Below are 21,395 nucleotides of genomic sequence, written 5' to 3'. Positions count from 1 at the left end.
AGTAGACCTGCACTCAGGGCAGATGGCTGTAGACTTCCTGACCCCTATGGAGGTGGGGGCTAGGGCAGGTTGCAAATGGCCTTTAAAAGGTTATGCCAAGAGTTCCCTGAGTGAGGCTATTCCCCTGGGGCACCTTGGACAGGTGTACATATGGAAGATGGTGACTGCAGAGCTCTCATTCCAGTGAGTACTAATAACCCAGAGTGGAAGGCAAGGCTGTTAGATGGAGATGGGTGTTTAAAGTGCTGCATATGCTTTCACATGTGACTGCTGCAGACTGTCCACTAAATGTGATTGACCGTGTAATATCTCCATAATGTATGTGATGTGACTTTTATTCCATTTCCTGCTTCCTTTACTTAGGATGGTGGCACCTACCTGCACCCAGAGCTAATTGTAGAATCAGTTCAGGAGAGGATGTCGCTGGATCCCTGGACAGGTAAGTGTCCTTATATTAAAAGTCAGCAGCTACAGTATTTTTTTTTGGGGGGGGGGGGGAGCTCCTCTTTAAGATACGACTTTCATGCGACTTTCGAGAGTTTACATTGCAGTCTGTGGGACTCAAGTCACATCAAAGTACTACAGGTCGTGGGTCCCTCGGACTCGATTGCCGTGGGCATAGCCGCGATCGTTTCACAGGGCGGCCGAACTGGGAGATGCCGTTGTAAACAGCATCTCTCTGTTCTGCCTAGCAACAAGTGACGCTGATCTCTGCTCCATGTGATTGGAGCAGAGATCAGTGTTCACTAAAACAAAGCCCAGCCCCCCACAGTTAGTAACACACCCCTAGGAACACTTAACCCCTACATTACCACCCACTGGTTAACCCCTTCACTGCCAGTGTCATTTACACAGGAATCATTGCATTTGTAGAGCAGTGATTGCTGTATAAATGAAAATGGTCCCAAAAATGTGTCAAAAATGTCCGATGTGTCCGCCTTAATGTTGCAGTCACAATAAATAAAAATATTTTTTTAATAAAAATGCCATAAAACTATCCCCTATTTTGTAAACGCTATAACTTTTGCGCAAACCAATCAATTGCTTATTGCGATTTTTTTTTTTTTTTTTTTTTAACCAAAAATATGTGGAAGAGTACATATCGGCCTAAACTTAGGGAAATTTTTTTTTTTATATATTTTTGTGGGATATTTATTATAACAAAAAGTAAAAAATAATGCGTTTTTTCTTCCAAATTGTCGCTCTATTTTTGTTTATAGCTCAAAAACGCGATCAAATACCACCAAAATACATTTTGTAAGGGAGCCACGTTGCGCGACCGCGCAATTGTCAGTTAAAGCGACGCAGTGCCGAATCGCAAAAAGTGGTGCGGTCTTTGGCCAGCAAAATGGTCCGGGGCTGAAGTGGTTAAAGTGGCTGTGACTTGTCAAGTTGCATGACACAAAGTCGCATGACAAGTTGCACAAGTGTGAATGGAGCCTTATAGTTACGTTTGAAACCATGAAAACACAGGGAAGATATCACAAACACTTAAATAACCCGGGTTGATTTTATTTAAAAAAGGTCAAGAAAACATGAACACAGTTGAAAAACAATATTCTCCCAAGTCACAAAATCAGGTTATCTGTGAAATTAAATACATTATTACTGACACATCCATATTATGAACATTTAATCTATCTATAAAAAGGTAGAGGAGAGGTCTCTACAGCTCGGTCTTCAGGAGGATCTTGGCCTTCTTCATGTTCTCAAACACTGAAAATAGAAAAAGAAGTCACAATTAATATGATGTGATAACAAGTAAAAACTTAAAGGATCAGTCCACTATAAAGTGATAGCCAAGTTCTGGGTGGACCATGACGAGCTGATTGGCCCAGTGGTTTTCTATACTTCTTAGCCCTTGTACACACATTCGTAAATTCAGACGGAAAATGTCCGATCGGACCGCGTTGTTGGATAATCCAACCGTGTGTGGGCTCCATCTGACTTTTTCCGTCAGAATGTCCGACCAACAAAGTTTGAGCGCTGGATATAAAATTTTCCGACAACATGGTCCGATTGTTTGTAGAGAGTTCCGATCGGACAAAGTGCCACGCATGCTCAGATCAAATTATGAGACCAAAGCTATTGGCTACTAGCCGCAACGTAGTCCCGTCATAACGAACAAACGTCATCACATTCCGAACGATCGGATTTTCCATCAACTTTGTCCGACCGTGTGTCTGCAACACCAGTTTCGGACAAAATCCATCGGAAAGTCCAACCGTGTGTACAAGGGCTTAGGCTTTGCAGCTGTCAGATCTTCCCAGTAAAGTTCCCAAATGAAGTGAAGAGTCTAGGGGTGCACCCTTCTATGATAGGAGCTGGGAACCAAGGGGCAATTATTTCACTGCTGAAGTCTCTATGATATAAGTGAAGCTGGTGGGCAAGCAACAGATGTTGGGAACCAGCTTTAGAAAAAAAAAAAAAAAAATATATATATATATATATATATATATATATATATAAAATTGTGGCTCCCACCGCTGTCGCTGAGCCAATGAGGAAGGGTGAACCATTGTTTTCATGCACATCGTTGGATCAAGATCAGGCTCTGGTAAGTATTGGGGGAGCTTCTACACACAGACATAGAATGCATGAAGGTTAAACCCCCCCCCTACAGCCTCTAGAGCAGTGGTCCACAAACTGTGGCCCGGTGCTTGCCTTTATCTGGCCCTAGAGGCATTTTCCTCCCATTGATATGAGACAATAGTCTGCCAACAATTGGGCACCATTTCTCCCAATAATACCAACAATGGGGCGCTGTTCCTTCCATTGATACCAACGATAGGGCACTATTGCTCCCAATAATACCAGTGATGAGGCACTATCCGTACCCAATATCAAATGTGGCGATGTTTACTCCCAATAATGCCAGGAAAATTTCCATGCCCACTGGCTTCCCAATGATACCAACAATGAGGGCACCATTCCTCCCAATGCTGGTGCACTATTCTCCCAATAATTGGGCACTTCCTCCCAATGAAACCAACAATGGGGCACTATTCCTCCCAATGATACCAACGATGAGGGCACCATTCCTGCCATTGATACCAACGTTGGTATTAATCCTCCCAATAATACCAACGATGAGGGCACCATTCCTCCCAATGATACCAACGTTGGTATTAATCCTCCCAATAATACCAACGATGGGGCACTATTCCTACCCCAATACCAAACATGGTGATGTTTATTCCCACTGATGCCAGGAAAATTTCCATGCCCACTGTCCATGTTTCGGCCCTCCTAAAGTCTGAAGGACAATAAACTAGCTTCTTGTTTTGGAGACTTGGAGACTGCTTTGGAACCACTTTCAAAGATTAAAAATAAAATATAAAAAAATAAAACAAAACGAAACAAAAAGTGGTCAAAATGCTCCACCAAAAACAGCATTACCAACCAACCCCCCACCCAGCCCCATGTCTTTCCATGGAGGTGACCAGGAAGGGCAAGGACCCCTCTTCCACTTACGCAGTTCGATGTCTTCAGGCTCGTAGGTGTAGCGGTGGTTGGAATATTTGCCGGGAATATCAGCTCTGACCACAAGGGAGGGATCTGGAGAATATAAAAGATACAAATACAAGTTATTATAATACAAGGAGCCTCATACCAGGGATGGAATGAATCATATTAAAGGGAACTGAGAACAATGTAAAACCATTTCCAGCAATGTTTGGATGCTGTGCCTGGGATCTTCCGTATCTATGGCACCATGGTTAGATAGTCAATGATTAGAATCAGAACCCAAAGCCCAGCACAGAGCACGCAGTGTAAACAAAGCCCAGCGCAGAGCATGCAGTGTAAACAAAGCCCAGCGCAGAGCATGCAGTGTAAACAAAGCCCAGTGCAGAGCACGCAGTGCAAACAAAGCCCAGCGCAGAGCACGCAGTGTAAACAAAGCCCAGCGCAGAGCACGCAGTGTAAACAAAGCCCAGTGCAGAGCACGCAGTGTAAACAAAGCCCAGCGCAGAGCACGCAGTGTAAACAAAGCCCAGCGCAGAGCATGCAGTGTAAACAAAGCCCAGCGCAGAGCACGCAGTGTAAACAAAGCCCAGCGCAGAGCACGCAGTGTAAACAAAGCCCAGCGCAGAGCACGCAGTGTAAACAAAGTCTGTGATGCATCTCTGGTCCGATTTTTGTTATAATAGGGGCGAGGGATGGAAAGGGGGGGGGGGAGGGGGGCAATGAGGGATATTTATACAAATTACTATAACTAGAAAACTTACCAACAAATACAATCTTTGGCACATACTGTCCATCCAGGAGCAGGTTTTTGTCGGTGGGATCGTACTATAAGAAATAAAATGAACAGACGTTAGCCAACCTTGACAAAAAGTCTTAAAGGGAAAAACCTGAATTTTCTATACCAGCCATTGTTTTTATTTTCTATATCTTTCAAAACCATCTTTCCATTCACTTCCAGAGAATTCAGTCTCCGCCCACAGACGTGATGTGATAGCACCCTGGCGCTCATCCCCCTGCTCCTACCTCCCGACTCACTGCCTCATCCAAATCTGCATATAGTATTAGGCTCAGTTGCTGCCAGCCTGTCACATAGAATCTTTAGCCAAGGGACCTGAGTGTCTAATGGGAAGTCAGGGGTGCCGTTATTAAAAGCATTTTTTTTTAGGCATATTATACAAAATTGGAAATCTCTACACGTCGCTTCAAAGCTGAACTCCGACCTTCCCTTTAGTTTAGTACAGTTGTACCTGCTCCTCTTCTAGCCTGAAACAGTTTACTCCGATTTCACTGCACACTGTGAGCTTCTCACAATGTGCATTAGAAGCTGCAGCAAGTCAGATAGAGCCCCACCTCATTTCCTGGCTGGAGGATGTCCAGCATCATTTAGTGCTTTCCTCCCCAGCCTGCCTGTCCCTGGCTGCCTCTGTCAATCACGGAGGATCAGCAGCACATGTGGGGGCAGTCTGCATGCAAGTTCAGCTTGCCTGGGAATGCCCACTCCTCCAGACTGACATCTGCCAATTAAGGCATCTTCAAATTTGCACAACCCCTACCAAGTGCAAGCCCACTGCTTGCATCGGGGCGTGCCGCAATGTGCCCCTCTCTCAAGAGCCCCAAGACCCCTTTTATACTGAGGCGATTTTCAGACATTTTAGCACCTGTAAAAACGCCTGAAAACTGCCTCCCATTAACTTCGATGAGTGCTTTCACAAATCTATTTTTGTGTAGGGGTCTATTGTTGCTGGGAGGGATCTGTAGTTGAGGGACGTCTAGTGCTCCTGGGGGATATTTTTTGTGTGGGGACCTACTTTTGTGCGGGGGGGATCTATTGTTGCTGGGTAGGGCTTTGGTTGCCGACAGGGGGGGGGGGGGGTCTTATGTTGCTGGGAGGGGGTCTATTGTTTCTGGCTGCTGGGGATGCATCTATTGTCACTAGTGGGGGATCTATTTTTGTGTGGGGGTCTACAGGGGCAGACTGACAACTCATGGGGCCCCCGGGCAATAGGAGATTATGGGGCCACACAGTATACACAGACATGTTTCTATTGGCTGAGAATGTACTGGAGAGGTGGGGCAGCTAAAATCTCAGGATTTTTAGACCAAAAGAATGTCAGTAAGGAACATTTCAGAGACAGATGTAAAGAAAACACAGATTTTTACATACTGTCCCTGGTTTTACTGAGGCTGGCAACCCTGATGGGGCCCCCTAGTGGCCTGGGGGCCCAAGTGGCTGAATGGTCAGTCTGCCCCTGGGGGTTTATTGTTGCTGGCGGGGGTCTTATGTTGCTGGGACGGATGTCTATTGCTCCCAGGGTATCTATCTGTTTTTGTTGGTGGAGGATGGGAATCTACTTTTGTGGGCGGGGGTCTTATGTTGCTGGGAGGCATATTGAGAGGTATATTTCTACTGGCGGGTCTATTGATGCTGGATACTGGGGGGGTTGGAGGAGGAGATCTGCTGTTGTTGCTGGGAGGGGGGGTTATTGTTGCTGGGAGATCTATTGTTGCTGGGGTGGGGTCTATCAAATTTCATACAAATTAAATAATACAAATTGGTTCTGTATTCTCTAAAATCTAAAAGGGGCCGGGATGTACCTTTTCTCTGAAAAAAAAAAAAAAAAGCCATGGAGAGGAGTGCTGGGGCCGAGTGCTGTGATGTTTTCGGGAAGCCATGTACAGCACCTACTTGGCCCCTCCCACCAGCCATGACCTCCCTTTATTGCATAGGAAAGCACAGAGACCTCGGAAGGACAATACAACAATCAATGTGTGGTCAGTAGAGTAGACTGCCCCATAACTGACACCCCCTGAGGCTGTGTGTGGTATATGGAGCAGAGCGCAACGGGAATTGTAACCGACCTACACAGCTGATGAATAGGAAACTTTATTCCTGCAAATAATGGCCACAAAACCGAAAAAAAATAAAAATTAAATAATTAAAAAAAAAAAAAAGAACTCCTGTGACTACTATTCCTTTTATATTGGCTTTTAACATTTACAAAATGCAGCAATTTAGAATTTGGATAAAAAGTTTAGCATTGGAAAACACTTTTTGATAGATAAAAAGTGCATCTATATAGATCAGACCAATAGAAGGGACAAATGAGGGGGAGAGAGGGGCAGAGGGACATTGCTACAAATCAGGGACAGTCCCTCCAAATCCGGGACAGTTGAGCGCTATGATCATAGGAAATACATATTTGATGATGAACTTCAAGAGAAACTGCAGTCCGCTCACATCATTTCTAATAAAAAACATCTTTGCCATTCTGGAGCTTCCCTCCAACCACTTTGCATATTATTTTATATATACTGTGATTTTGTATTTGCCAAATATTCAGCAGAAATCTCCCTCCACTGAGTCTGGCTGCAGCCATTTTAACTGTGGGCAGCTGAAGCTCCTGCCTGTTCACTTCCTAGATTTACACAGAGGCACACCTCCAGCTCTGCAGATCTCATTGGCCCTCTTATGACGCATCCCCCCTCTCGCATGGAGAGAGAGAGAGGAGAGAGAGAGGAGAGAGAGAGGAGAGAGAGAGGAGAGAGAGAGGAGAGAGAGAGGAGAGAGAGAGGAGAGAGAGAGGAGAGAGAGAGAGCTGTGCATGATGTCATAAGCCTAGGCTAATGACCAGACAGGAAACAGGATGTGGGCTGTATAAGGGATTTACTGGCAGAAAAAAAAAAAAAAAAAAGTTTTACTATCCAAAGTTAAAACAACAACAGGGGCAGAAGATTTAATAGATGGAAAAAAAAGACTGAAGGCTCCATTTAGTGGGCAGAACGCCATATTTTCCTAGTTAATTTTATTCCGTATAGAGAATAACGTTCGACCTGGAGAGAAACTAGCCTAACAACATTTGATTTTTTGTCTCTACCAGCACACAACACATTTACATACAGTTTCAAAAGGGGAAAAAAAAAAAAAAAGTTGTTTTGGGGTAAACACTGGTTTGGTAGGCTCTACGCAACACCTACAGCTCCCTGAGTGTGGAAAAATACCCGCAAATATACACAGTAATGCCAAACATTGTCCATGTGGATGAAGCCAAGATCTCCAGGGTCTACTAAAAACTGCAATACTAATTTTGGGTAGACTGGCCCTTTAATTTTTCTTTATTGGGGGCTCCTTATCCTCCACTCACCCCCCTCTACAGGACAGACAGAAGAAGACACACAGTCCCCTCCATACTCACAATGACATTGATGAGGACGAATTCTTCAGCTAATTTCTGGATTCCTTTGTGTTCAGCGAACGCTTTCTTCAGGGCTGCAGGGAGCAGATCATAAAATGATTACAATGTTATTTAATGTACAATGTATTAATTTAATTACCGCTCTGTAACGTTATACACGGCGATGCTGATCCAGGCGCTCCTTCCGCCGCGGTTAACCACTCATCCATTTCTAATTAAATCCCCTATAATGCATTCCTTAGCACGGTTCGGGGAATAATTGAACTCTTGACTAGCCTAATATTCATCTAAAGGATATCTTTAATTTTGAATGGAGTGTGAAAAGGTTAACACCTTTAATTATATATATATATATATATATATATATATATATTATTAATATTAATTTTTTTTTTTTTTTTATTATTACAAACCTAAATTCACACTGCTTTTTTTGAATTGTGGGCAAAAAAAAAAAAAAAAACCCCACATGATTCCAAATCGGGTGGCAATTCGCTGCACTATACACATATAGTTACATAGTCAGGTTGAAAAAAGACACAAGTCCATCCAGTTACACGATGTGTCTTGGGTGCCATTATCCTTTAATAATTGATTCCTGCAACGATTTTTGAGCAGCAAACCCGGCCTTTAAAAATTGCGCCCAAAAAAGGAACAGGAGCTTCTTCTTGGGTAAGAAACATGAATAGGGTTTGGATGCGGCCACTTTACAGGCTTTCATCAATGAAAAGATTATTACTTACATTGTGAATGTGGACAGTCATCTCTGTGGTTAATCAGCATCAAAGGCTTGTTTCTGTAAAATGAGAACAATTCCCATTGCATAAATATTTTATTGATATACAAAAGTACTATAATTATAAAAACTGTTGTTCGGTTATTATTGTGTACAATAAAAGAAGACGTGCAGAACGAAAACATTTGTTTTTTGTTTTGAATTCAGTATTTGCATCAATTTGTTTAGTTAAGTTTGTTTAATTCTTTTTTTGAAATTTGTTTAATTTATTCCAATTCAAAACGATTCAAATTCGCTTTCAAAATCAAGTTTATTCTAACTGAAATTCGTATTTTGGAATATGATTATATTCTTTCTGTTCCATTCTATTCCATTGTTTTTTATATTCTATTTTTTTGTTCTATTCTTTTTACCTTTTATATTCTATTCAAAAATCGAATTTATTCTATTGTAAATTCATATTTATTCTATTTGAAATTCAATTTTTCGGAAAACAGTTATACCATATTCTATTGTTTACTCAGTTCTCTTCTATTTTATTTGAAGTCGAAGTTATATTCAGAATTTCAATTTTGGAAGGTGGTTATATCCTTTCTATTCTATTGTTTTTCTTCTATTTTTATCCTAGTCCATTCTATTATTTTATTTTCTAATCTATTCAAATGTATTATATTCGAAATTTCAGAACAGTTATATTATATTCTTTCTATTCTATTGTTTTGTTTATTTTCTTTTGATTCTAGTCCAGTCTATTATTTTATTTTGTATTCTAATTTAATCTATTCCAATTTTGGGAAATGGTTATATTCTTTCCATGCTATTGTTTTTGAATTCTATGCTCCTCTTTTCTAGTGATGGACGAACGTTTCGCCCGGCGGTCGTTTCGCGGCGAATTTCCGACATTCGCGGTCCGCACGTTCGAACGCCTTTTTCCGTCGTTCGCCGCGGCGGACTTACGTGTTTAATGTATACAAGAACTTTAACCTTTGGTGACACGTTTATCATGTGATACAGGACAGCCAATTGAGACATGACAGCACATGGACACTTGGACATTCCCCCTAACCTATAAATACACCCGATCCGGTGGCCATTTTACATTCTTTCTTCTGTTACGATAGGGACAGGTTCCTGTGTGGAGTAGGGAGAGATAAACCACTAGCTATTTGGTACACAAAAGTTCTTTTCAGGACTGGTATAGGTGTTAGGTGTTGATAGGTTTGCTGTGCTGCTGATTCTTGCAGCAGCCTGAGTGTCTTTTGTTAGTTTAGAGAAAGGGAAAGGACGGTGTATGCTACAGGGACAGCCAGATTAGTCTTTCATCATCATCATCATCATCATCATCATTAGCTGTTACTATCAAGGTCCACAAAAGAGCTGTTCCAGTAACCACTAATCGTTCTCTTTTTTTGCCAATTTGTATAGGGACAGGAAGGAAGCAGTGTTGTCAGGCAGTGAGGGTAATTTTAAAGACTTGCTGTTATTATTAGTTCCACAAAGGTTCTTTTCAGGACTGGTATCAGTGGTACAGTAATAGGCTTGTACATGTATAATATTCTTTCTTCCAAATATAGAAAGGATATTATACTTGACTGCTGCCCTTCTGCTGCAGTCTGCTAAACATTCACAACTCACTTGTTCCACAAAAGTTCTTATAAGGACTGGTAACTTGGTATAGGGTGCTACGGTACATAGGCTTGAGTGCGGTACAGTCTGCTGTTCTGTAAGGACCGCTATCGGTCCACAATAGATAGGGTTGACGTGCACCACTGCTGACCGCTGCCCTATACTGCAGCAGTCCTTCAGCGGTATAGGGACTGACGTACAGTCTGCTAATCACTAACACACAACCTGCTTGTTCCACAAAAGTTCTTATAAGGACTGGTAACTTGGTATAGGGTGCTACGGTACATAGGCTTGAGTGCGGTACAGTCTGCTGTTCTGTAAGGACCGCTATCGGTCCACAATAGATAGGGTTGACGTGCACCACTGCTGACCGCTGCCCTATACTGCAGCAGTCCTTCAGCGGTATAGGGACTGACGTACAGTCTGCTAAACACTAATACACAACCTGCTTGGTCCACAAAAGTTCTTATAAGGACTGGTAACTTGGTATAGGGTGCTACGGTACATAGGCTTGAGTGCGGTACAGTCTGCTGTTCTGTAAGGACCGCTATCGGTCCACAATAGATAGGGTTGACGTGCACCACTGCTGACTGCTGCCCTATACTGCAGCAGTCCTTCATCGGTATAGGGACTAAGAGTTTTGTCACAGGGTCATTTAAAAAATGACAGGCAGAGGAAGAGGCAGGCCCTTCCGCAGGGGTGGTAGGGGTAGGGCAGGAGCAACAGGCTTGAGCCAAAGTGGGAAGTTGCAGAAGGTGCGTTCAATTACTTTAAAGGATGCACCAGACTTGGTTGAGTGGCTCGCTCAGCCTTACTCTTCTGCACCCTCCTCATCCTCTCGATCTGCACCCTCTTCTTCACTCTCTGCTATGTGCACCCCCAAAGACACTACCACCAACAACACGACCACCACCACCACCACCACATACCTTCCGCTTGAGTCACTGGAATTATTTTCCGATCCATATCAAGAGGACATTTCTGATGCGCAGCCACTCTTGGTATTGGATCAGGAAGAGGAGGTAGCAACAAGCGCTACTCAGCAGTCTGACGACAGTACCCAGATCAGCCCAAGGAGGAGGTTGGTCCCCGGTGTTGCTGCCTACTCCGAGATCTCTACTTATAGCGGTGGGGAAGGTGACGTTGATGATGACGTGTCTAGTGATGTCACGTGGGTGCCCACAAGAGAGGAAGAGGAGGGGAGTTCAGAGGGAGATATGGACCAGCAGATAGGGAGGAGAAGCAGGAATAACTTACATTGCACAGGAGGGACAAAGCAGACTGCAAATGTATCAGGAGCGAGTCATCGACCATGTACGGTCACATCTGGCGCTCCCAGGACACCGGCACATGGCTCCGCAGTGTGGGCTTTTTTTAACGTGTCCGCTGCTGACAATAGCGTTGCCATCTGCAATCTTTGCAGTCAACGCGTTAGTCGCGGTAAGCCCAATACTCACCTAGGGACGACCGCCTTAAGAAGGCACATGAGCAGCCATCACCGAGCCCAGTGGGAGCAACGGAACACACAAAGCCACACTGCAGGCTCTCACCGTCCAGCCTCGTCTTCTACTTCTCCTTCTCCTCTCTCCTCACAATTGTCCTCCACTCCACCTTCCATCTCGCCAAGCTCACATTTTTCTGCAAAAAGGCAGGCTTCCGTGGGCCTAATGTTTGAGCGTAAAAAAATGATGACGCCGGATAACCCTCTTGCCCAACGGTTGGCGGCTGGCTTGTCAGAACTCATAGCCCGCCAACTACTGCCATATAAACTGGTGGACTCGGAGGCCTTTCGCAAATTTGTGGCCATTGGAACACCACAATGGAAGGTCCCAGGAAGGAAGTATTTCTCAGAGAAGGGCATCCCAGAGCTATATGGCCATGTTCAGCGGCAAGTGAATGTATCTCTGGCACACAGTGTCGGTGCCAAGATACATCTGACCACAGACACGTGGTCTAGCAAACACGGGCAGGGAAGGTATATCACTTTTACTGCCCACTGGGTGAACCTTCTGACGGCCGTCAAGCATGTAACCCGTGGCACCCGTGTAGATTTGGTTTTACCGCCACGGATTGCATGCAGGCCTGACTCTTCTTCTCCTCCTCCTACTCCATCCTCCTCCCTCTCCTCCTCAGCTGCCTCCTCCTTTTCCGCTGCTAGCGTCTCTTCCGCTGCACCGCCCAAGCTCCCCAGAACCTATTCCACATGCCAGGTGAGACGTTGCCATGCCGTGCTGCGTCTGTTGTGCCTGGAAGCAAAGAGCCACACTGGCCCGGCACTCCTTTCAGCTTTGCGTTCACAGGCAGATGAGTGGCTAACACCGCTCAATTTGACAGTTGGTAAAGTGGTGTGTGACAACGGTGCCAATCTGCTTAGCGCATTGAAACAGGGCAAAATCACGCACGTGCCGTGCATGGCACACGTCTTAAACTTGGTCGTGCAGCGATTCCTTGTCAAATACCCTGGGGTCCAGGACATCTTGCGGCAGGCAAGGAAAATCTCGGCCCATTTCAGAAGATCTTACACGGCCATGGCTCGCCTTGCTGACATTCAGCGGCGACACCATCTGCCGGTCAGACGTCTTATTTGCGATTGCCCGACGCGATGGAACTCAACCTTCTATATGCTTGATAGGCTGCTCCAGCAGAAACGTGCAGTTAACGTCTACCTGTATGAACTCTGCGAAAGAAACGGTTCTGGGGAGCTGGGTTTTTTTTCACCGCGCCAGTGGCTGCTCATGCGCGACACATGCAGACTTCTGCGGCCATTTGAGGAGATCACCAAACTGGTCAGTCGCAGCCATGGCGCCATCAGTGACATGGTACCTTATGCCTTCTTTCTGGAGCGTGCATTGCGTCGTGTCATTGATCAGGCTGTGGAGGAGCAGGAGCGGGAAGATGAGGAAGTCGCAATGCTGGATGAATTCCCAGGGGGGGCTACTCTATCTGAGACAAGTCAACAACAGGAGTCTGATGAGGAGTCAGAGGAGGATGGTGCCGGGGCGGATGAGCAGGAGCAAGAAGAGCATGCTTTAAACCTTTCTGGGATCCCTGTTGTGCGAGGATGGGGAGAGGAGAATGAAGAGGACGACATTATCCTGGATGATGAGCAGGAGCCAGGCCACCACACCGCTTCCACTTTAGTGCAAATGGGGGCCTTCATGCTCCAGTGTTTTAATAGGGACCCCCGTATAAAAAGCATGAGGGTCAAGGACCAGTACTGGGTGGCAACGTACTTAGACCCCCGGTACAAACACAAAATGGCGGAAATGTTACCGCCGTCGCAGAGGGCTGTCAGAATGCAGCACTTCCAGGCCTTGCTTCGAGAAATGCTGCATTCTGCTTTTGCGTGCGCTGGCAGAGGAGCAATTCCCACTCCCAGAGAAGGATTTGCGGGTACCAATCCAACAGCGCCTGCAAGAAGAGGCCGGTTTGAAGATGTGTTGGTGACTTCGGATATGAGGTCATTCTTTCAGCCGACCCATCGACAGGTGTCATCCGGATCCAGCATCAGGGAACGCCTAGACCGTCAGGTGTCCGACTACATTGGGTTAACGGCCGATGTGGACGCTCTGAGGAGTGATGAACCCCTAGACTACTGGGTGGGCAGGCTTGACCTCTGGCCAGAGCTTGCCCAATTTGCAATCGAACTGTTGGCTTGCCCCTCATCCAGTGTCCTGTCCGAAAGGACGTTCAGCGCAGCAGGGGGGATTGTGACCGATAAGCGTACTCGCCTAGCTCACGACAGTGTTAACTACCTCACATTTCTAAAAATGAATGAGGCATGGATCTCGGAGGAATTCAACACATGTGACCAGTAGACCATGTATATGTCTATAAACTATTTTTTTAATCAAGCACACAGACCTTCTTAATTCATTTGGCTCACTTCCTTGACCCAAAAAAGCACACCGTACTATATGCCCCTACCCTCCTCTTTGAAGAGGTTGAGCGTTGTCATATTTCTACTGGGGCTGCTTATGATATCCCTGTGCTGTGCTGACTTCCTCCTGGGGGTTCTTATTATGAAGGGATCACACTATCCCTGTGCTGTGCTGACTTCCTCCTGGGGGTTCTTATTATGAGGGGATCACACCATCCCTGTGCTGTGCTGACTTCCTCCTGGGGCTGCTTACGGTGCTGCTGTCAGTGCTGTATGTCACGGTGCTGCTGTCAGCGCTGTATGTCACGGTGCTGCTGTCAGCGCTGTATGTCACGGTGCTGCTGTCAGCGCTGTATGTCACGGTGCTGCTGTCAGCGCTGTATGTCACGGTGCTGCTGTCAGCGCTGTATGTCACGGTGCTGCTGTCAGTGCTCTGTATTACGGTGCTGCTGTCAGATGCCTCTATCACGGTGCATGTGTCATTCCGGTATGTCACGCTGCTGGTGATCATCTCCTGCACCCTCTTCTTTGCCTACCCTGGTCCCTGACCTTCCCTCTCCTCCATTGCCTTCATTAGCTCCATAGTCCTGAATTGTTAGAACAATTTCCCAAATAAAATAAAAATGCTTGTAGTTATCGATCCCAAATTCACCTCATACATGTATTATGTCATTGTCCAGATGGTGGGACTACGTTTTACCCCCTAATAATTACCACGTGGCCGCAAATTCGACATGAAGGTTTGCAAAGTTCGCCTCCCATTGAAGTCAATGGGGCCCGCGGCGAACGTTCGGTTTCGCGAACGTTTGGGTCCGTTCGCATTTCGCTTTCGCGAAACGTCCCGTCGGAAGTTCGTCCATCACTACTCTTTTCTATTCGAATTTGAAATTCGAATTTCAGAGGGTGGTTATATTCTTTTTATTATAGTGTTCCATTCTGTCCTGATTTTTATTCTATTCCATTTCTTCATTTTCCATTCTATTTAATGCTGTTCTTTTATTTTCTATTCTGTTCTTTTCTAGTTTATTCCTTTATTTTCTATTTTCTTTGGAAATTCAAATTCGATAACTATTTGAATTTTGTTCGAAATCTAGTTTCGTTATTTCGGATTAGTTTAAATCGTAATTCGGAAATTTCAGATACATCTGAATTTCTGAATAACAAAAAATTTGTCAGAATTTCAGTTCGGAACGCAACGAACCGCGCATGTCTACAACAAAATACAACATGATAAAAGCTGCAATTGCTTTACATTGTTAATATAGAAATGCATTATACTTATTTTTTTTAATGCACTACCAAGACAGAATTACCAATCAGGTTAAAGTGGTGGGGGGTGTGACCCCCGCCCCTTATGAGGGCACAGTCCCAAGGCATGATGGGACTGTGCCGTCATAAGGGGTGGGGTCACCAGACATACTGGTACTGTGCCATCATAAGGAAACATTCTCACGGGCAGGTGCTGTAGCCGCCCTTGCATCGTATTTGTTCCATCGGACCAGCATACAGACGAACGTGTTTCCCGATAGGAACTGGGTCCGCCGGAGTTCCGGTGGGAAGATTTAAAACATGTTCTATCCGTCTGATTTTTGGACAGCAAAGGTCCAATGAAGCCCACACATGATCAAATGGTCCGATGGATTCGTTCCATCGGACCTTTGCTGTCAAAAAGTCTGGTCGTGTGTACGTGGCATTAAATATGTAAACCCAACATTTCATATTCCTGATGTGTGCCTGCTGTACCATGTACTTCTATGAGATAGTCTCCTGTTCTCTTTGTATTGCTTCCTTTGTGTGAAATCCCTGGTGTTTCTGTCAGTATCTCTGCTTTTCCTATTTAAAAAAAAAACTGACTGCACTAAGCAGGAGAGCACAGCATTGTCAGTTCTCCAGCCATTCACTGAGAAGATCAATGTGCTGTAGTTTCTCTCCCCCCCACCCCCCCCCCCCCCCCCAGCTCTCTGTTCTCAGCTGCACAAGGAACTTAACTTGCATAAGGAGAGAGTATTTAAAAAATAAAAACCACACACACACACACACACCAAATAAAAATCCCCCCCCCCCCCCCACTGACAGTATGTCACAGTGCTGGGGATGCCAGAAAATCTGCCTCTGAGGAGTCCTGGATGTTGCCATGATTGTAATGGAGCAAAAATGTATTTTCTATGGCAATTTAAAATGTATATATTATACCTTAGTGATATAAAAAGCACAATAATATAATAATAAACAATACAATAACACATTTGCTAATAAAATATGGTGCAATTTTATTGAAATTAATATCTTGATTGTGTGTAGCAAATTTATATTCCCGTTTTTTTCCCCCACTTAATTGTGTTTTATTTATTTTATTTTTTGCTATGGAAATCATGACTATTCAAATACTTTTTTGGTTTCACTGCAATACTATGATCTAACACAAGATGGCAGCCTAGGTTCTCTTAATACTAATAGATTGAATAGATTGAATGGCATTGCCCTGTTACTGACCCTGACTTGGCTCTGAATAAAGCTTCCTCATAGGTCTGCACCCATTCCAGTTGGTCACCCCACCCTGCAGAGAGAACACAAAAAAAAAAAAAAAAAAAAAACACAATGAAGTTTTAGTTTTATATTTGCTGTAGATGAATGCAAACAATGCAAAGCAACAATTACAACTAGGAAAAACACGGTCAAGAACCAGGAACAAGGATGTGAAGGACAGAAGACACGCCCAGGGTGGCGAGGAGTGCCCAGAACTCAGAAGTTGCAGTTCCTCCTCTGTGTCTTACAAAGTTTTATTCCGTTCTGTTCTTACCTCTGGATAATGTTTGAGGCCGAACAGGCTTTGCAGTGGTTTTGTCTTTTGGAGAGGCATCTTTGGCCAGAGACAATGAGGCAGCCACAAGTAAAATAAATACTGACTTGACTATGGAATCCATGGTGGGTGCTAAAAAACAAACAAAAAAAACGTTAATTTGTAGCATAGTTTTTATTTCCAGTCTATGATGGTCGATAAACAATAAGAAGGAAAAAAATGATTTGGCTTCAGAGAGCTTAAGATGACACGTGGATAACGTGGATACTCAATGGAAATTGGAGGAGAAGCGGTTTAGGTGAACACACGATGTGTAATAATTGTACACCGACTATGATAAATGTATTTGCATCATTAGAAACATTATATAGGTTATAGCAGGAATTCATTATAAAAATACATTATAGATTTTCTAGGGTTGGTTGGTTATATAGCATATATAACCAGTCTGCCTGACTGGTTATATATATGCTATAAATTCCTCTTACTTATTAACTATGAATGTCACAGGCTGGTGATCTCCAGAATACGACTCGGGATTATTAATAGCTCAAACCCAAAGGTCCTAGCTATAGTTGTGCTTCCAAAGCCTAAATTTGCAGTCAATTTTCAATACTGCACAGCTAAACTATCTCATGTAACGTTATGAGGGGTTCCCACCATCCCAGTGCTGAGTTCCCAGGTCTGCAACCCTGCTGTGCCCATTATGAGGGGTTCCCACCATCCCAGTGCCAAGTTCCCACTTCTGTACACCTGCTGTGCCCATTATGAGGGGTTCCCACCATCCCAGTGCCAAGTTCCCACTTCTGTACACCTGCTGTGCCCAATATGAGGGGTTCCCACCATCCCAGTGCCGAGTTCCCAGGTCTGTACAGCTGCTGTGCCCATTATGAGGGGTTCCCACCATCCCAGTGCTGAGTTCCCAGGTCTGCAACCCTGCTGTGCCCAATATGAGGGGTTCCCACCATCCCAGTGCCAAGTTCTCAGGTCTGCAACCCTGCTGTGCCCATTATGAGAGGTTCCCACCATCCCTGTGCTGTTTCTCTATGGTTATCTGACTGTATAGGTGGATTGACTAAACAACATTATTAATACTTTCTATTGATCAGCAATACCCCTCCCCCCTATTCAACCTTTTCTATTGACGACTGGCAAATGTGGGATTTTCAATCCCTTCCTGTCAAGACGACTGGACAGAAAGTGAAGGGAGGTCAACCAATGGGGGCATAGATGGCAATGACAGAGGTTCTAACCCTTACACTGCTCAATCCAAAAATTGAAAACTTTGGCTGGAGCTCCACTTTAAGGAAGTATTGTCTTCTGTTACTAAACTCTAACTCAATTCTTACAAGATTTATATCCTGAAGATGATAAAGAACAATACATTTCTGCACCCTCAGGCCTTCACACCAGATGTGTTGGGCTGTGCCGGGCAGCTTCGCCCAATGCATAGACAAAGCAAAGAGACATTTTTCCTACCATGGCAGTTCACACCACTGAGCCGTGGCATTGCACCACCCTGATGCAATTAGAATTAAATTAAATATCACTTTGACATTTCAAAAAAGTTCTAACAATAAAAAAAAAAAAATATATATAATATATATATTATTTTGGCTTGTTGTTATTTTATTATTTTGTGTTGGCCAGTATGGGGCACCAATATCCGAATTTACACTATATCAAATATCTAAGAAATTGATTTTCAGGGTGCTCAGACTTAACACTAATAGAGTAAAAGATAGGTAGAAGTTTGCAAAAGAATATAACATAATAAACCTGCAAGTTCACTGCAATGCACAAATATCAATAGAATGTCTATGGTGGTGGTAAAAACAGAGCAGGAGCAATTTGTAGAAAGACTTTCAGGTGGAGCTCAAAATGTCATAAACAATAGCTGACAAGGAATTACATGCAGATAATAAATGTTTGCTTTGCCTTTGCAGGAAGTGGAATTTGAACTAAACTGTGTTTGCATGGAAGTAATATTATTCTTAAATTCATGATTGGAGCAATGAGCCGCAATAATATAATCCTTATTATTATTATTATTATATTTATTTCTCACATTATAACTACTGTAAATATATATATATATATATATATATATATATATATATATATATATATATATATTTCACACACACTTTATAGTTTTTTTTTGTTTATAAGTTTCTCACTACTCCCATAATATTATCCCTAAATTTACACATACATACATACATACTTTTTGATCAATTTCCCAATATATATATATATATATATATATATATATATATATATATATATATATATATAAATTCTCCCTACTGATACAATAATATAATTATTACAATAATTGTATTATAATTATTATTATTTTTATTTATATAGTATATGTCTCACTGTCTGTTGCAAGAATTTCTTCTTTTTTATTTTTTTCATTTTTGCCAAAGCTTTCCCAAAATACAATAATCTGCCTCTCGATCTGATCTTGCCTACTATGCAAACATTCTATTGCCCTAATTAAACTGTCTCCTTGGTGACACGGAATTAACGCAGCCAAGCGAGACTCAAAACTGCCTTTGTGCAGCCAGGACAGTAAATACCATAGAAAATAATTAATTTTCTCAGTATCCCCCCATCTCCTCCTTTCCCTCTAATTACCCCCCTTTTTTTTTTTTTTCATCCAGGTAACTTGAAGCTAAGTCCTGGAAGAATGAATGAATTCAGAGCCAACTCACCTCCTCTCCAAAGTCAGAGATAGATTTTCAGCTTTGAGTGGGATGACTTGTAGCAGTTTACCTGGGCTTTATATACACCTGTGCTCACCTGGGCCCCGCCCCCTCATCTGAATGGTTACACCGCATTCCTTCGCTGTCTCAGGTGTACACTAATCTGATTATCATATCACAAAGAGAAACCCGGCCCTTCCCAAACTGTAATTCCCTTTCTAACTGAATAATCTCTGTGCATTTTCCAGCCTGGGGGCGTTTTTAATTTTTTTTTGCATATAATGACCTGGCCGCCACCCAAGTACAGGTAAGCATAAGTCAGGAAAAGTGATTTGACTGAAGTCTGATTTGGCTGTGTGTGATTGGACGCTGTCTGAGGCCACTTACCTACCGGGAGGCAGTGAGAGGCGATGACCCTGATTTACAAAAGTGGCAGAGCATGTTCAATTTTCACTTAGTGGAATAATCTCCCTTTGGAATTATTAAAATATTTTGAATGTGGGGAAAATCCGCTAAGCAAAGAATGCCCAATCATATACAAGGGGAAAACAGGATATTTGCTTGCAAATGATTGGATGATTTTCTTTTTCTTTTTTCTTTTCTTTTCTTTATGGCTTCACCATATTTACAAAGCAAAGAGAAAATTCCCTTGCAAAGTGAACTAGCTTTGCTGTTTTAGTAAATCAGAGTCATCGCATCAAATTGGACAGATTACGTTACGTGACAGTGTAATTCTACACATTCTGGCTGGGTGAGTTGCTCAGCCTGTAGGTAAGGCAGAGCAGTTCAATACAGGAGCCGTTAAACCTTGCAAGGGATTTGTACTTCTGTCCATCCAGTCCTGAGATTTACACTGTTCGGCTACACAGCACAACCCTGTCTGGCAGGGCAGTAGACCTGATTTTTCTCCCCGGCGGTTTATTTTTATTATTACTAATACTATAAGGCAGTGATGGTGAACCTTGGCACCCCTAGATGTTTTGGAACTACAATTGCCATGATGCTCATGCACTCTGCAGTGTAGCTGAGCATCATGGGAAATGTAGTTCCAAAGCATCTGGGGTGCCAAGGTTCACCATCACTGCTATAAGGGATTTTTATAGCTTCAACAGTCTGCGCAGCCCTTTACAATACAGTAACACCTGTAGTCTGTTCTCTCCTCCTGCACACTGAGATCATCTTTCAGTCACTCTGCTCTCTTCTTCCATCAGCGTGTTTCTTATTGGCACATGAGCACTGCAGCATAACTGACTGGTTACTTGTGCCGCTTCTCCCTCCTCCTGTCCTAACCCTGCTGTACAGAAATAGCAATAATTCAGTTTACACCGCTTGTGTTTAAAAAGAAAATGTAGAAAAAATTCAATGATCTTCCATATTAATTAATGCATTTTGGAGATCCTGGTTTAGTTGAATGAAAAAAACAATGAAAGGTTCATGTACCAAAACGGCATCAAGAAAGGCTATTTGTGCAGAGTGCCGCACTATAGCTCAAAACTTCAGTAGATCTTGATGAATATATAGGGACATGAATTTGAATAAAATGAATACATTTATAGTTTGGCAACCTCTATACCGGCCAATAATCAACCAGGGTTCTGTGGAATGTGATGGTGCCTGCATAGTTCTAGGTCCAACAGCACTTGCCAGAGTCATGTCTATAAGGTATAATGACCACCAATGTAAGGAACATTCTTCCCACTGATCACCAATGCAAAAAGCATTCTTTTCACTGATCACCAATGTAAGGAACATTCTTCTCACTGATCACCAATGTAAGGAACATTCTTCCCACTGATCACCAATGTAAGGAACATTCTTCTCACTGATCACCAATGTAAGGAACATTCTTCCCACTGATCACCAATGTAAGGAACATTCTTCTCACTGATCAACAATGTAAGGAACAATCTTCTCACTGATCACCAATGTAAGGGACATTCTTCTCACTGATCACCAATGTAAGGGACATTCTTCTCAC

At 43.4% G+C, this 21,395-nt stretch overlaps 1 protein-coding gene across 1 annotated transcript; it reads right to left on the bottom strand.

Moving 5' to 3' along the window:
* Nucleotides 1-1,491: 1,491 nt before the first annotated feature.
* On the bottom strand, nt 1,492-19,583 carry AGR2 (anterior gradient 2, protein disulphide isomerase family member). The gene is made up of 8 exons (XM_077490683.1): nt 19,427-19,583; nt 16,704-16,835; nt 16,397-16,460; nt 8,405-8,457; nt 7,662-7,735; nt 4,230-4,293; nt 3,475-3,558; nt 1,492-1,716 (listed from the first exon to the last, which is right to left on the bottom strand). The coding sequence occupies exons 2-8, from the start codon at nt 16,825-16,827 to the stop codon at nt 1,667-1,669; spliced, it is 513 nt and encodes a 170-aa protein (XP_077346809.1). The 5' UTR covers nt 16,828-16,835; nt 19,427-19,583; the 3' UTR covers nt 1,492-1,666.
* Between the last annotated feature and the right edge of the window lie 1,812 nt (nt 19,584-21,395).

This window comes from Lithobates pipiens, unplaced genomic scaffold, assembly GCF_037356315.1.
Source record: "Lithobates pipiens isolate NorthernLeopardFrog02 unplaced genomic scaffold, aLitPip1_a1.2 Scaffold_19, whole genome shotgun sequence".
NCBI classification, from domain to species: Eukaryota; Metazoa; Chordata; class Amphibia; order Anura; family Ranidae; genus Lithobates; species Lithobates pipiens.
Note: the sequence above shows the minus strand (reverse complement) of the source record. Positions and strands in the feature narration are given on the sequence as shown.

Bases quoted from the DNA above. Each gene is read 5' to 3' on its own strand.
- AGR2 (XM_077490683.1), bottom strand. From the start codon at position 16,827: ATGGATTCCATAGTCAAGTCAGTATTTATTTTACTTGTGGCTGCCTCA. The intron at 16,461-16,703 runs GTAAGAACAGAA...TTCTCTCTGCAG, and splicing joins GCCTCAAACATTATCCAGAG to GGTGGGGTGACCAACTGGAA. The intron at 4,294-7,661 runs GTGAGTATGGAG...TATTTCTTATAG, and splicing joins TCGTCCTCATCAATGTCATT to TACGATCCCACCGACAAAAA.